At 53.1% G+C, this 15,179-nt stretch overlaps 3 protein-coding genes across 19 annotated transcripts in view; 1 reads left to right on the top strand and 2 right to left on the bottom strand.

The window, feature by feature from the left end:
• Positions 1 to 710: 710 nt before the first annotated feature.
• Positions 711 to 15,179, bottom strand: part of TBRG1 (transforming growth factor beta regulator 1) — a 39,029-nt gene continuing 24,560 nt past the window's right edge. The window contains exons 1-3 of one of the 13 annotated variants that reach the window (XM_074954381.1): positions 3,758 to 3,833; positions 2,376 to 2,448; positions 712 to 2,289 (exon numbers count right to left, since the gene is read on the bottom strand). In XM_074954381.1, coding sequence (XP_074810482.1) covers positions 1,161 to 2,246 — 1,086 coding nt within the window. In that variant the 5' untranslated portion in view covers positions 2,247 to 2,289; positions 2,376 to 2,448; positions 3,758 to 3,833 and the 3' untranslated portion in view covers positions 712 to 1,160. The other 12 variants (XM_074954387.1, XM_074954382.1, XM_074954384.1 and 9 more) reach the window with 12 other exon arrangements.
• The window catches only part of LOC141988558 (uncharacterized), a 53,959-nt gene continuing 44,018 nt past the window's right edge, over positions 5,239 to 15,179 (bottom strand). Inside the window, exons 1-2 of one of the 5 annotated variants that reach the window (XM_074954370.1) lie at positions 12,317 to 12,340; positions 5,239 to 10,410 (exon numbers count right to left, since the gene is read on the bottom strand). In XM_074954370.1, coding sequence (XP_074810471.1) covers positions 8,984 to 10,348 — 1,365 coding nt within the window. In that variant the 5' untranslated portion in view covers positions 10,349 to 10,410; positions 12,317 to 12,340 and the 3' untranslated portion in view covers positions 5,239 to 8,983. Of the gene's footprint in view, positions 10,411 to 12,037; positions 12,223 to 12,316; positions 12,341 to 15,179 lie in introns of those variants that run through there. The other 4 variants (XM_074954367.1, XM_074954365.1, XM_074954366.1 and 1 more) reach the window with 4 other exon arrangements.
• Positions 11,860 to 15,179, top strand: part of LOC141988596 (E3 ubiquitin-protein ligase rnf213-alpha-like) — a 181,164-nt gene continuing 177,844 nt past the window's right edge. Inside the window, exon 1 of the mRNA XM_074954446.1 lies at positions 11,860 to 12,207. The gene's annotated coding sequence lies outside the window, so the exon portion shown is untranslated. The remainder of the gene's footprint in view (positions 12,208 to 15,179) is intronic.

Raw genomic sequence — 15,179 nt, 5'->3', positions numbered from 1 at the left:
CCAGGCCCCCCCTGCTCTAACCAACTAGACTCCCCTCCTCCCCCTAAGCTGCAAAGAGAACCCAGGAGTCCTGAGTTCCACTCCCCTCCCAGGGCCAGGGATAGCCTGGTCACCTGAGACAGGGTCTGCCTTGACATGGGTGGGAGGAGGGGGGGGGGTGTCTGATGAGAAATGCAGTGTGTTTGTGTGTGTGGCGGTTAGGACACATTACTTGATCTCCCAGGAGACACCGTGTCAGCATAGGAGGAAGGCACAGGATTATAGACAGGCGGGGAGCCCGGCTCTGAGGGAAGGGGAATGGGTCTGGCTGGCACATAGCTCTGGCACATTTACTCTGAAAGGCAGAGGGTGGATGTGGGTGAGATATGGGTCTGCGCCCCAGTCCAATGGAGGAAGGGTCTGTTTGTGCCTAGGTTGGAGAGGAGTGGCTGAGTCTAGTTTGGAGGGAGGGGGCAGCCCCAGGATGCCGCTGGGGAGGGGACTGGCTGCCCCATCTGTCCAAACCCCGCTGCCCAGCTCTGGGTGACCCCTTAGGCTCACACTCCACATGGCTGAGTGCACAGGGATGGGGATCCAGATTCGGATACTGCTGCTAACACTGGATAAGCCAGGGAAGGGCCACAAGAACAGGGCAGGGGTAGCACCCGTCCGGCTGCCCCTTTGTTCCCCTCCCTCCCAGACCCAGGAAAGGGAGCAGACAGAGCCAGGGATGTGGTTTCCACCATCATCTTTATTAGTGAGCAGAGTGTTCACACAGGGCGGGGACAAGCCCCACCTGGAGTCAGCTGCACACATTCCCACAGAAAGCACCACCACCAGGGCCAGCAGTGCTGGGGGGGGGCGTTATGCTGGGGTGGCGTTATGCTGGGGTGGAGAGCTCCTCAGTGGGAGGAGCTGTCGGGATCATGCCAGGGGCATGTGAGGCCCACACGGGGGGAGGGGGGAGTCAGTGCAAGGAGCTGTGGGGCCCTGCTGTGCTGGTGGGAGATGGAGGTCTCAGTGGTCAGGGCTGCCACGGATGGGGGGACTCAGTGGGAGGCGCCATGGGGGCCGCGCTGGGATGGAGAAGGGGGGTTCCATGGGAAGAGCTGTGCAGGCCATAACGGGAGGGGGGAGGGGCTCCATGGAGGCCACACCAGGGTCAAGGGGGAGACGGGGTCTCAGTCATCAGAGCCATCGGGGCTGCCATGGCCGGGGGACGCGGGAGGGCGGCTCAGGAACACGTCCCCATAGGAGCGGGGGGAAGTGAAGGCCTGGGCAGGGGTCAGCCCCAGCGCGCGCCCCCCAGGCCCGCCCCCTCCGCGGTCCCGTTCCTCCTCCTCCTGGGCGCGGCGGCGGAAGGACTGGAAGTCGGTGGCGGCGCAGTTGTCGGGCAGCCCCTGAGGCACCTGCCCGTCCCCGGGACGACACACCTCGAAGCGCACCCAGCGATAGGCCCCGCACTTGCGGGCCCCGGGGCAGCTCTGGATCAGGTTGTGCACGGCCGGGTGCGAGAAGCCAAAGAAATCAGCCCCGGCTGGCTCCAGCTCAGGGTAGGGCCGCCCCCGGGCAGCACTGATGGCCGCCAGCAGCTGGGTGTGGCAGGTGTCAGCCGTGGTGCCTGCCAGGGCACTGCCCGGCTCATCCTCAGGCACGATCTCGAAGCGGGGGCCTGCCCCGCCATCTTTGATCTGGCAGGTGTAGAGGCAGCGCTGGTCAGGGCGCCGCATGCTGGCGTAGACCCGGGTGCTGCAGAAGCCCACTGGGTAGATGGCCCCCTCATCGTGGAAGCCTGGCCGGTCGGCCACGATCTCCCCCAGGCTGTAGACTGTCAGCCCGCCCAGCGCGATGGGGAAGACAGGCCGACCCGAGGGGTCCAGCGGCACTGGCTGCACCAGCCGCCGCACCCCCCTGTCTGGCGCTGCCCGCCGCTTGGCCGCGCGCCCGTTCTCCTTGCCCTTCTTGGGCCGCTTCCCCGCAGGTGCTGGCTCATCTGGGCCAGGCGTTGGTGCCACGCTGTACCCTGCTGAAATGCCCCCCAGGGGCACCGCCGGGCTCTCCTCCTCGGCCGCCAGCGCCTGCAGCTGCAGCAGCTTGGTGAAGAGGAATCGACGCTCCTCTCTCGCCCGCAGGAATTTCTCCTCCAGCCGGGCAATCTCATCACACAGTGCTGCATTCTCGAACACCATGGCCTTGGCTGCCCGGCGTAGCCGGCTATACTTCAGCCGGTACTTCTCATTCTGGCTCTTCCTTGACACCTTCTTCATCCTCGGCTCACCACGCCTGGAGCGATAGCCACGTTCAGACCTGCTGGAGCAGAGAGCCCGGGCACCATCACCGCTATGGGCACGCACAGACACACACATTCATAGATTCACTTTCACATGGGCACTCACACAAAGATCGCGGTTTCCTATCCATTCCCAGAGCTCCCTCCATTAGCTCTGTCCCTGCAAAGGCCGCTGGACTCTGAAGAACAGCACATTTCATAAACGTTAAGGCCAGAACAAAGGCCCATTTTGCCCCTCCATCCCAGCCCCCCCTAACAATTCTTGCATCCTGTCTGAGCTACCGACATTGCAATTTCAGATGTTTATTGCTCTGTATGATCTGTGCTCTCTATGATTAGGTAAAAGAACATGAAGGTATTAGACGTGGTGCAAAGTGTCTCTTTGTGAGTGGTACCAGTATAATGACAGCTGTATAATTATATAGCTGTACCAGTAAATTTCCCTGTGTAGACAAGCCCTTAGTCTCTTGCTGTAAGGCAGGTTTTCCAGATCTAGAATTGTTCTTGCAGCTCTTCTCTGAGCCCTTAGCAATTTGGCAACATCCTGTTTGAAGTGTGCACATCAGAACTGGACAGAGTCTCCAGTAACAGTCTTACTAATGCCCTATACAGAGGTAACCCCCCATCCCTGCTTCTACTTGCTACTCCCCTACTCAGACAGCCAGGGACTGCCTTATTCCCTCTCAGCTACACCTTCCCACTACCAGGTCATGTTCAGCAGGTTTCCACCATGACCCGTAAGCCCTTCCCAGGGCTTCTCCTTTCCAGGATACAGCCCCTCATCTATTAAGTGTAGGCTACCCCCTCTGTCCTAGATGTGTAACCATGGATTTGGCCCTGTTAAGACACACACTCAATAGGGTGGCTCTGTATAACTGACCTGCCCTTAGAGCTATTTACCGAGCTAGTGGGCCAGAGGCAGGAATCGCTGGGGGAGACCCTCGGGCCTAGATGATGCAGGAGGCCGGGCTGGATGGGCTCAGTGGCCTTGAGCATCTATGAAGAAGGCAAGTGACTGGGCCCCTCCACTCACAAGCCACCACTGCTGCTGTCTGATTGGCTCTGAGCAGGAGAGTGGCTGGCTGGCTGGCTCAGGGGTGTGGGAGAATATTGGACATGGGATCGGGGGGGGGGGTTCCTGGCTGGCTCAGAGATGCGGGGAATGGGACACGGGAGGGGGGGAGAAAGAGGGGAATCTCTGATCCAGCCCCAGGGGGACTGACTGGCTGGCTGGGGGGGGTACCGCTAACGTGGTTGGGTTGGGGGCTCCTGCAGGGCTCAGCTGCACAGACCCCCCCAGCCCGTGATGCCCCGGAGCTGGCCGAGTGCGGGTGTCTCTCTCCGCCCCCCCCCCGGGCTCCGATCCCCACCTCGCTCTGCCGCTTCCTCCAGGCAGCGATGTCCCGCCTCTGCTGCTGCGTCTGTTTCCCTCCCGCCCCTGGGCCGCCTCTCGCCGCGACTCTGGGTCTCCCCGACGCCCCCACTCACCGCCGCGCCGGGGCGATTCCCCGGGGGCCGCGCTGCCGACGGGGCCGCTCCTCGCGCCCGCACGGGCCGGGAGCCGGCTCAGGGGTGGGGCCCCAGCTGCCTGGGGGCCGGCACAGGAAGGTCCCTCTGTTATTCCGGTCCCACCCCGCCCTGCCTGCGCTGTGAAGGGGAGGAGTTTTCAGCCCTTTCTCCCGGGTTAGGGTGGTGCCCTCAGGGGTAGGGCTGTGTGGATTAGAGCTGGAGTTGGGGAGACAGGCGGATTCGGTCTGGGGTTGGGGTGATGCAAATTCGGGTGATGCAGAATAGGGAGCCGGGGGTAGCATTGTGCAGATTGGGTTTGGAGTTAGAGCTGAGCAGATGAAGGATAGGGCTCAGGTTCTGCAGTTAGGTTTGTGGTTAGGAAGATATAGATTATGGGTGGAGCTGTGCACATTAGGGTTTGGGTTATGCATCTTAGCCTGGTTACCCAGGTTTTATTCCATGTAACTCTTTCTACGCCGATTTTGCACTGAGCTCGATTTTTACTCAGAACCCTGTGCTGCGCCAAGTCAAAGAGCCTGTAGAAGTCAAGTCTATTATATCCACACAGTTACACAGATCAGCTAAAAGTGTCGGCTTGTTTTAAAATTATAGCAAGTTTGTGGAGAGAGTCAGAATCTAAATTAAAATACATAGTTCAGTTCAGAAGAAATGTTGAGGTTGTTTTCATGCCAAAGTTTCAAGCAATGTTTTTCATTTTTCATAACATTAATCAAAACCATTGTAAAAATAAATAGAACAGGAGGACTTATGGCACCGTAGAGACTAACCCATTTATTTGAGCATAAGCATTCGTGAGCTACAGCCCACTTCATCGGATTGCCTCACGAAAGCTTATGCTCAAATAAATGGGTTAGTCTCTACGGTGCCACAAGTCCTCCTTTTCTTTTTGCGGATACAGACTAACACGGCTGCTACTCTGAAACCTGTCATTGTAAACATAGTTATAGAAATTTTTCATTTACAGTAAACAATAATTTTCTAATAACATTTCAGTAGCATTATATGTTTGATAAAACATTCAATTAAGAAATGTCACAATGTTTTGTAAAAAAAAATGACATGGAAACTATGAAATTTTTTTGTGTGCAAAAGATTTCATTTTTGGGAAAAGGCCATTTTTCAGCAACATTTTCTGTGAAAAATTTTGACCCTAGTCAATTCTCATTCAAAAAACCCATTTTGTAGAGCACCTCATACATGCACATGACATCGCATGCACCGTCTATGTGAGGGCATGCTGTGCAGAGCAAAATGGAATCATCTGTACACTAGGGATCAGCACAACGCCATCTGCAGTTTGGGAACTGCTGATATAGACACAGATGTATTGTTTTCTATAACGTGTTTGAGAAAAAAATTATTAAAAAGTCAAAGTTTTCACAGAAGACAAAAATGCCAATATTTTTTCACAATTTCTTTTGTTTTCAACCAAATATATTTTGTGTTAAAAAATTTGTGACCACCTGTACAAGCCATGTGATGAGTTATTTCCATTAAACCATATTGGTCGGCATCAATTATATCTACATTTTCTCACTCCTCAGACAATTCTTTTAAAACTCTTGGATGCAAATTATCTGGTCCAGCAGATGTAGGAACATGGACATTGCCAAACGGGATCAGACCTGAGGTCCATCTTGTCCAGTCTCCTGGTTCTGATAGTGCCCAGCACCAGATGCTACAGAGAAAAGTGTAAGAACCTTGCAGATGTGGGATAATTTGCCACCTACATAAATTTTGCTCCTCACTATGAATCTATCATTAAACCCTAAAACAGGCTTTGCAGCAAGTGCTATCTCACCCCCATTTACAATCACAACTATTTTCGCTTTCAGGATAAAGAAGTTGACGCAACGCGATGCTGGGAAACTCGGTCCTGCATTATTAGCTCCAGTTCAAAGTAAGAAACCAAATTGAACCATAAACTTAATTTAGTGCAATCTGATAGATAGATGTGTATGGGTATAGCCAGATACAGATTCAGTGGCCACTGAAGCTAATGGAAAGGTTCCTGTTTTATTCTATTCCTGCACGATGAGGCCAATAGATCCCAGCAAACCAGATTGGGAGTTGGAGTGGGGCTTTTTATCATTTTACCAAAGCCAGGCCTCCTCTGGTTCACAGCTTCTGGATCACATTGTGACTGATGCTTAGGGCTCCAGCAAAGCATACAATGACCAGGGACCATAATGGCTACCCTTCCTCTGCCAACATCTTGTCTTGTGGCGCAGGGCCCATGTCTCGGACCCATCACAGTGTTGTCATTGTTCCCACTGCTGTCACAGGGGGTGAACATCTCCATCTAAGTCTGACAAATGCCAGATGAGCAGGGGACAGAGCGGCCCAGCAGCAGGGTCTGGCTGCCAGCAAAGCTCTGACCTTGCCTCTGCAATGGAGACCACAGAACACACATTCTGACACGTGTTCTGTGTCATCAGGTGGTCTCTTTCTCTCTCTTCCCCGCACGTCTTCTATGGTGTTAGGGGGTCTCTCTCTCTCTCCTTGCATAAGGTCATAGGTACCGAGGCCAGAAGGGACCATTGTGATCATCTAGTCTGAGCACCACAGGCCAGAGAACTTCTCCAAAATAATTCCTAGAGCAGATTTTTGAGAAAATCGTCCAATCTTGATTGAAAAATTGTCAGTGATGGAGAAACCACCACGATCCTTGGTAAGTTATTACAATGGCTAATTACTTTCACTGTTAAAAATGTTCACCTTTTTTCCTGTCTGAATTGTATAACTTCAACTTCCAGCCATTGGATCGTGTTATACCTTTCTCTGCTAGATTGAAGAGGCCACTATTAAATATTTGTTCCCCATGTAGGTTCTTACAGACTGTAATCAAGTCACCTTTTAATCTTCTCTTTGTTAAACTAAATAGATTGAGCTTCTTGAGTCTTTCACCATAAGGCAGGTTTTCTAATCCTTTAATTGTTCTCATGGCTCTTCTCTGAAACCCTCTTCAATTTGTAAACATCCTTCTTGAATTGTGGACACCAGAACTGGACACAGAATTCCAATAGTGATAAATACAGAAGTAAAATAACCTCTCGGCTTCTACTTGGGATTCCCATTTATGCATCCAAGATTTGCATTAGTGCTTTTGGCCACAGCGTTGCAAGGGGAGCTCAGGTTCAGCTGATTCTGCACAAGGGTCCCTAAATCTTTTTCAGAGTCACTGCTTCCCAGAATAGAGTCCCACATCCTGTAAGTCTGGCCTACATTCTGTGTTCCTAGATGGAAGCATTTACATTTAGCCGTATTAAAACACATTTTGTTTGCTAGCATCCAGTTTACCAAGCAATCCAGCTTGCTCTGAATCAGCGACCTTCTCTTCATTATTTACCATCCCTCAGTTTTTGTGTCATCTGCGAACATTACCAGTGATGATTTTATGTTTTCTTTCAGGTCATTACTAAAAATGCTCAATAGGGTAGGGCCAAGAACCGATCCCTGCAGGACCCCCCTAATAATACATCCATTCAGGGATGATTCTCCACTTATTACCTTTTAACACCTATCAGTGAGTGAGCTTTCAATCCACTTAATGTGTGCCATGTTAATTTTATATCTTTCTAGTTTTTTAATCAAACTGTCATGTGGTACCAAGTCAAATGCCTTACAGATGTCTAAGTAGATTACGTCACCACTATTACCTTTGTCAAACTTGTAATCCCATCAAAAAATGATATCAAGTTAGTTTGACAGGATTTATTTTCCATAAACCCATGTTGATTGGCACTTATTATATTACCCTCTTTTAATTCTTTATTAATCGAGTCCTGTATCAAGTGCTCTATTATCTTGCCTAGGATCAGTGTCAGACTGACAGTCCCATATTATCCAGTCATCTCATTTATCCTATTTAAATATTGGCACAACATTAGCTTTGTTCCAGTCTTCTGGAACTTTCCCAGTGTTCCAAGACTTATTGAAAATCACCATTAATGGTCCAGCAAGCTCCTCAGCCAGCTCTTTTAAAACTTCTGGATGCAAGTTGTATATTTAAAAATGTCTGACCTTAGTAGTAGCTACAGTTTAACATCTTCCTGAGACACTAGTGGAATGGAATGTTATCATATGATACGATGACATCATTTATTTTTTCCCAAATACAGAACAGAAATATTTGTTGAACATTTCTGCCGTTTCTGCATTATTATTGACAATTCTACCATTTCCATCTAGTTATGGACCAAGACCATTGTCAGGATTCTTTTTGTTCCTAATATACTTTAAAAACCCCTTCTTATGGTCCTTAACTCTGCTGGCCATAGGTTTTTCCTTGCCTCCTTTTGTTTCTCTAATCAATTTTCTACAATTCCTAGCTTCTGATTTATATTCATCAACTTCCCCTTTCTTCCATTTGTTATATACTTTTTTTTTCTATTTTCTACAGTTGCCTTCACTTCCCCGCTAAACCAGATCAGTGGCCTTCTTCCTCAATTGTGGGACTTTGGCTTTTTAGACATCTAATAAAGTGTTCTTAAACAATTCCCAATTATCAATCATATTTTTCTGATTCAATTCTTCCTCCCAATTGATTTGGTTCATAATTGTTTTCAGCTTTTTGAAATTGGCTCTTTAAAAGCACCAAGTATATATATAAAAATCACTGGTCTGGACTTTATTCCGTTTGCACAGTATAAATCTGATCAAGTCATGATCACTTGTACCTAAGTTACCATTAATTTTTAGTTCTGTGATTATTTCCTCTTTATCTGTCAAGATGAGGTCTAATATAAATTCCCCCCTGTTGGATGCAACACTTTTTGAATTAGGACATTATCTATAACATTTAGAAATTTCAAGGATGTTTTAGTACTGGCAGCATGAGACCTTCAGCTTATGTCACTCAGATTGAAATCCGCCAGGATCACGCAGCTTTTTTATCTACACATTATAGATAGCTGTATAAGGAGCCGGTCTCCCTGTTCCCTAGTGTGATTTGGTGGTCTGCAGCAGGCACCAACTAATACCCCTTCTTGTTCTTTATCTCTTAGGACACTGAGTCATAAGCATTCAAGATAATTTTCTTCCATGCCATGTTCTGTGCCATCAGGCGGTCACTCTCTCTTTCTCTCCCCTGTGCATGTTCTGTGCTGGCAGGGGGACTCTCTCTCCCCAAGCATGAACTGTGCCCTCAGGTGGGCTCTCTCTCCCTGCACGTGTTCTGTGCCATCAGGTGGTCTCTCCCACTGCATGCTGCCGCCGCTGATGTGCCAGGAGGTTGCTGCTGCGAGTGAATCCCCTCCCACACTGGGCACAGTGGTAGGGCCGCTCCCCGGTGTGAACCCTGTGGTGGGCCAGGAGGTTGGAGCTGAGGCTGAAGCTCTGGCCACACTGGTGGCAGCGGTAGGGTCGCTCCCCAGTGTGGGTACGCTGGTGGGTCAGCAGGTCAGCGCTCTGCCCAAAGCTCTTGGGGCACTGGGCGCACAGGTAGGGCCGCTCCCCGGTGTGGGTCCTGCGGTGGCTGACGAGGTCGGAGCGCCGGCTGAAGCACCTCCCACACTCCCCGCATGGGTAGGGCCGCTCCCCGGTGTGGCTGCGCTGATGCGCCAGGAGATTGGAGCGGCGGGCGAAACCCTTGCCACACTGGGCACAGCGGTGGGGCCGCTCCTCGGAGTGGCTGCGTTGGTGGGCCAGCAAGTCTGAGCTGCGACCAAACCCTTTGCTGCACTCAGCACAGCTGTAGGGCCGGTCATTTGTGTGCAGGCTGCGGCGGTGGGTGGTCAGGCTGGAGCTACGGCTGAAGCGCTTGCCGCAGTCAGGGCACGGGTAGGGGCGCTCCCCCGTGTGCAGGCTGCGCCGATGCAGTGCCAGGGTGGAGCCCAGGCTGAAGCGCTGCCCGCAGTCGGCACAGGAGTAGGGGCGTTCCCCCGTGTGCAGCCGCCGGTGCTTGGCAAGGGTGGAGCTGAGGCTGAAGCTCTGCCCGCATTCCCCACACTGGTAGGGGCGCTCCCCTGTGTGCGTGCGCTGGTGGGTCAGCAGGTTGGAGCTGCGACCAAAGCTCTTCCCACACTCAGGGCACTTGTAGGGGCGCTCTCCAGTGTGGACTCGCTGGTGCCGGGCCAACCCCGAGCTGACAGTGAAGCCCTTTCCACACTGGTGGCAGCGGTGGGGTTTTTCACCTGTGTGAGTTCTCTGGTGGGTAATGAGGTCTGAGCTCTGGGTGAAGCCCTTCCCACAGTCGGGGCATTTGTAGGGCCTCTGCCCTGTGTGGACCCGCTGGTGCTGAATGAGGTGGGAGCTCCAGCTGAATGCCTTCCCGCAGTCAGGGCAGTGATGGGGCTTCTGCCGCAGCTGGGTTCTTTCCTGGGTCCTATGTTCTGAGCTCCCACTGGGGCTTCTCCCTGGCTCAGCCCATGTGGCTGGATCCTCCCCTGGCAGGGTGCCATCCTGGACATTTAAACTTCCCCTGACAGTGTCAGGATTGCCATCTGCCTGCTCTTCCAACCCGCTGTGATCCTCGCGGGCTTCTCCCTGCCCAGGACTCTGGTGTTCATCAGCTTCAGAGATTCCTGAGGCGGTCCCATCCGGATCCATTGTCTCATCACCTCCCTGCTGCCGATTCCCTCCTCATCCTCGCTCTTAAATCTCAGCTCCTGCTGGGACGAGAAAGAATCTGGATGTGAGTCAGTCCCTCCGCTGGGCAATGGTTGGGGACACAAAGGAGATCTTCACAATGGGGAGTGGCCAAGGCAGTGAAAGGAATCATTGTTGGATAGATCAAAAAAAAATTGGCAGCTGGATACCCCTCAAGTTCCCAGAGGGGAGGCAGGAAGACAATACGTCTGCCTCCACGTCCCTTCCAAACACCCAGGGAAAAGGTAGCAGAGCAGGGGAGCAGCTGCCAGACTTCCAGTGATGCCTGCCACAGTTGCTGGGTACAGCCCCAGCCTGGCTGAGATGGGGGCAGAACTGTGGAAGTTCACGGCAGCTCTGTGGGATCCCAGCTGTTTCACGGCACTCACAAATACTTTGAGCTGGTTTCAATTTTTGTACCTCTCTGCTGTGCTGCTGTCTCTAGGGAAATAGATATCTAGGCCTGAAGGCCCACTGTGCCCTTCCAGCCTGGCCTCCTATCTCCCCCAGGCCAGAGAATCTCCCCCAGCCATTCCTGCCTCTGGCCCAGTGACTCCTGACTTTGAGAAAGAGATGCTGCATCTCTATTTTAACAGACTTCCAGTGATGGAGAATCCACCCCGTGCCCAGACCCTAGAAATCCAGGATACGTGGCTCTTCCCTTCCCTCTGTCTGGGGAACCACGTCAGATTTGCTGTTGGGAATCCAGCTCAGTGTGAGGGAAAGAATCAAGGTGAGTTCAGGGCTTGTTAGGTGTTTCAGGGAATGTGCCAGGGACATGGCATCACAAATGGGGAGCTAGAGGCCTGCTGGGGCTGGGTACGCGCCCTGTGGGAGGTACCGCTCAGCCAGGAGTTACTGGGCCAGGTGCAAGAATTGCTGGGGGAGATTCTCTGGGCACAATGGGTCCTGTTGGCCTTGGCATCTATGAAATACGTCCTGTTCCGTGGACCCCAACAGTCTGTCGAATGGACGGAGCTAATGGAGGGAGCCCCGGGAATGGATGGGAAACTGGGACCTCTGCCTGTGAGAGTGTGGGTGGGTGCCTGAGGGTGTCTGTGTAAGTTTGTGTGTCAGACAGTGCAGGTGTATGACTTGTGCATCTGTGCGAATGTGTCAGAGTACCTATGCGTGCATGAGCCTGTGTGCGTCATGGTGCATGAGCGTGTCAGCCTGTGAGTGTGCTAAGGTCCCATCGGCGTCACGGCCGGTGTCGGTGTGACAGCAGCGAGTGGGTCAGAAAGTGTCTGCCTGTCAGCGAGTGTGTGCGTGTGACTGTGAGCGTGTCAGTGTGTGCGACTGCGAGCGTGTCAGTGCGTGTGACTGTGAGCGTGTCAGTGTGTGCGTGTGACTGTGAGCGTGTCAGTGTGTGCGACTGCGAGCGTGTCAGTGCGTGTGACTGTGAGCGTGTCAGTGTGCGCGACTGCGAGCGTGTCTGTGCAGGGGTGTCGGGGTGGCGCAATGCCAGGGGAGCTGGTGGGAGCAGATCCCCTCTCTCCACTTGTTTCTCCCCTTTCAGTCTCTCTCTCCCTGCCCCTTCGGCGGGGAACCTCCCCTCCCCTGGGCCACGAGCTCTGCCTCGGGCAGCCGCTCTGGGCGCTCGCGGCGTCCGGCGCTGCACAGAGCCCCACCCCCTGCGCTCTCTGTCACCTGGGCTCTGGAGCTAGGGTTGGCGGAGCCCGGCGGGGGGCTCGGTCCAGCCAGCGACGGTCCCTGCCGCAGCTGGGAAGCCGCGCACCAGACCCCGCCGGGCAGCAGCGGCCAATCATCAGCCCGGCTGCAGCCCGGATGCAGCGGCAGCGGAAGCGCAGCCGGCCCAGGTAAGCTGAGCCGAGAGAGCAGACTCCTGTCCCTTAGCCACAACCGGGGCCCTCTAGTGGTTGCAGCCGCTGGCCCCTTTCCCCACCGGCACCCCGAGCACAGACCCACAGGGCACAAAGTCAGAGCTAGCCCGAATCCTTCCCTCCTTTGCAAGGCCAGAGACAGAGCCCCAGGGAGCCCAGGCTTAGACAACGGGCGTTATCGTGATGGACTCAAGGAGATCAATCGCTTCCGTTGAACAAAGAGAAGATGGAGCGGTGACTTGATCCCAGTCTCGACTCGTACCTCCAGGGGGAACAAACAAAGGGCTCTTCAATCTAGCAGAGGAAGGTATAACATGATCCAACAGTACAAAACCAGGCTGGAGATAAAGTGGACATTTTTAACCCTGAGAGTAATTAACCATCGGAACAACTCACCCCGGGTTCAGAGTAGCAGCCGTGTTCGTCTGTATCCGCAAAAAGAAAAGGAGGACTTGTGGCACCTTAGAGACTAACCAATTTATTTGAGCATGAGCTTTCCTGAGCTACAGCTCACTGCTTATGCTCAAATACATTGGTTAGTCTCTAAGGTGCCACAAGTCCTCCTTTTCTTTTCAGCCAGGGTTACGGTGGATTCTCTATCCCTGCCAATTTTTAAATCAAGACTGGATGTTTGTTCTACCAGCTCTGCTCTAGGAATGATTCGGGGCCGGTCTCTGGCCTGTGTTACACAGGAGGTCAGAGGAGATGACCACAATGGTCCCTTCTGTTCTTGGAATCTATGAACCGAAGACCTCATCTACCTTAGAAAGTTGTCCGGCTTTAACACCGCTGGTATAGCTAACGTGGTCCCACTTCCTCCCCCCGAGTGTGGATGCAGTTATAGCCGTATAAAGATGCTAACGGGAGTATCGCTGTTCCATCGTAGAATCACAGAACTGGAAGGGACCTTGGGAGTTCGTCAAGTCCAGTTCAATACAGGAAGATGAATGACTATTCTGGTAAACACCACATTTATACCAGTGTAGCTGTGTCCACACTGGAGTTTTTACCTGTACACCTCTTTCAGAAAAAAAAAATCACATCTCTAACCAAAGGAGTTATACTGGTAAAACTTTTAAGTGTAGACCAGGTCTTAGGTATTTATCTAGACCCCATCACCAGAGGTGGATTAAGATTTATTGGGGCCCCCTGGGCACAAAGAACATTGGGGCCCCCAACATCCCCCCTGCCATAGGGCCCCACACCCTGCTCCTCCGCTTCCCCCAAGGCTCTGCCCTCTGGTCTGGCCAGAAGCCAGGGCCAGGGTAAGAGCTACCCAGGGAGCCTGGGACAATGTGGGGAGCCCTGGACCCTCTATCTGCCCTGGGCAGTGCACCGTGGGGGACAGGAACATGGGCTGGGGGCTGCTCTTGTCTCTTGGGCACCCTGGTCCCCCACCCAGGGCACGTGGAGGGCATGGTCTCCCCACAGCTGCCTGGGCTCCCTGGGTGACTTTTACCTCAGCCTAGGAGGGCACGGAGGAACATTTTGGTCACTGTGAGTGCAGTGGGGCCCAGGTCAGCTCACATGGGGGGGAGTGGGGGCAGGGAATGAATGGCACTCGTCCTTGCTCTGGCCCCACTCCAGCCCTGCCCCCAGCCTCACCTCCAGCATCACTCCCAGCCACAGCCCCACTCCTGGCCCCTGACCGCAGCCCCTGGCCCCACTGCAACCCCCAGTTCCCACTCCCAGCTCTGGCCTCAGCTCCCAGGGGGGCACGGACCAGGTAAGGGGAGGCCCAACAAAAAAGTTTGGGGACCCCTGTTAGGGTAACCATACCTACCGTTTTGGCCCTGGATGTCCCAACTTTTTTGGCAAAACTGGATTTGTCCCATTTGCTCTTGTCAACTGATCACCAGCTGGCAAGAGCCATACAGCACAAATGATGCAGTTTTGCCAAAATGGAGTTGAGCGGGGGAGTAGAGGGGCTCACGGGTGGCAAGAGGCAGGGCTCAGGCCAGCCCTGCCTAGGGCAGGAGAGGGTTTGGGCAAGTGGCTCAGGCTGACTACACTTGGGAAGGGGGGGAAAAGAGACTCGGGGGGTGGGGATATACTCATTCACTCTCTACGCAGGTTCCCGCTGTCTTCCAGCCTGGCTGGGGGCGGGGCCTCAGAGGGAAGAAGAAGCGCAGGGCAGAGAAGTGGGGCTGGGGGCGGGGTGGAAGGAGCAGCAGGGGGCGGGGCCAGAGTGCCGGTGTACCTGTGGGGCCTATATAGTAATCCACCACTCCCCATCACCATAATATCCTACCAATCTTTAAAGTCTTTATCCTCACAACACCCCGGTGAGACAGAGCAGGGCCATTAACCCATTGTTCTGATGGGGAACGGAGACACAGAAGGCCAGATTTTTAAAGGCATTTAGGCATCTATTTTCTAAATCACCTGGGTGACTACAACTCATTGATTTCATGTGTTTAATGTGTAACGAAACAGGTGCTTGGGCACAGGCCCGGCTAGCCCCAGCACAAATTTAGCTCTGGCTGGGTGGCAGGAGAGCGCCGGCTGCTGGCCGGGCATGCTGCCGGCAGCAGTGCGGAAGTCAGGGTGCCATGGCATGGTGGATTGCCACCCTTACTTTTGCGCTGCTGCTGGTGACAGCGCTGCCTTCGCTGGGCGGCCGGAGAGCATCAGCGGCTGGCCAGGCACCTAGTTCTGAAGGCAGAAGCAGGGGTGGAATAAAAAAGCCCAAATAAGTGATCTCCGATAAAACAAGACCAGAAAACCACAACCCGCAACTTTCAAAAAATTAAAGTGGGAAACAAGCCCAATTCCGCTTATTATAAAGCGGACTTGGACAGTACTGTGCCTTTTTTCCCTTCACTTTCTTATGCCAAAGAACTTCTTTTGTATTTGTTAAATCATAGAATGAATCAGGGAGTTTGGAAGCCCAGGACCCTGGTCTATCTAACATAGTCATTTCTCCAGCTCTCCAGGAAGTTCAGACT

This window comes from Natator depressus, chromosome 6 (genome assembly GCF_965152275.1).
Source record: "Natator depressus isolate rNatDep1 chromosome 6, rNatDep2.hap1, whole genome shotgun sequence".
Classification (NCBI taxonomy): domain Eukaryota; kingdom Metazoa; phylum Chordata; order Testudines; family Cheloniidae; genus Natator; species Natator depressus.
The sequence above is the reverse complement of the archived record's forward strand: the minus strand, read 5'-3'. Positions and strand labels throughout refer to the sequence as shown.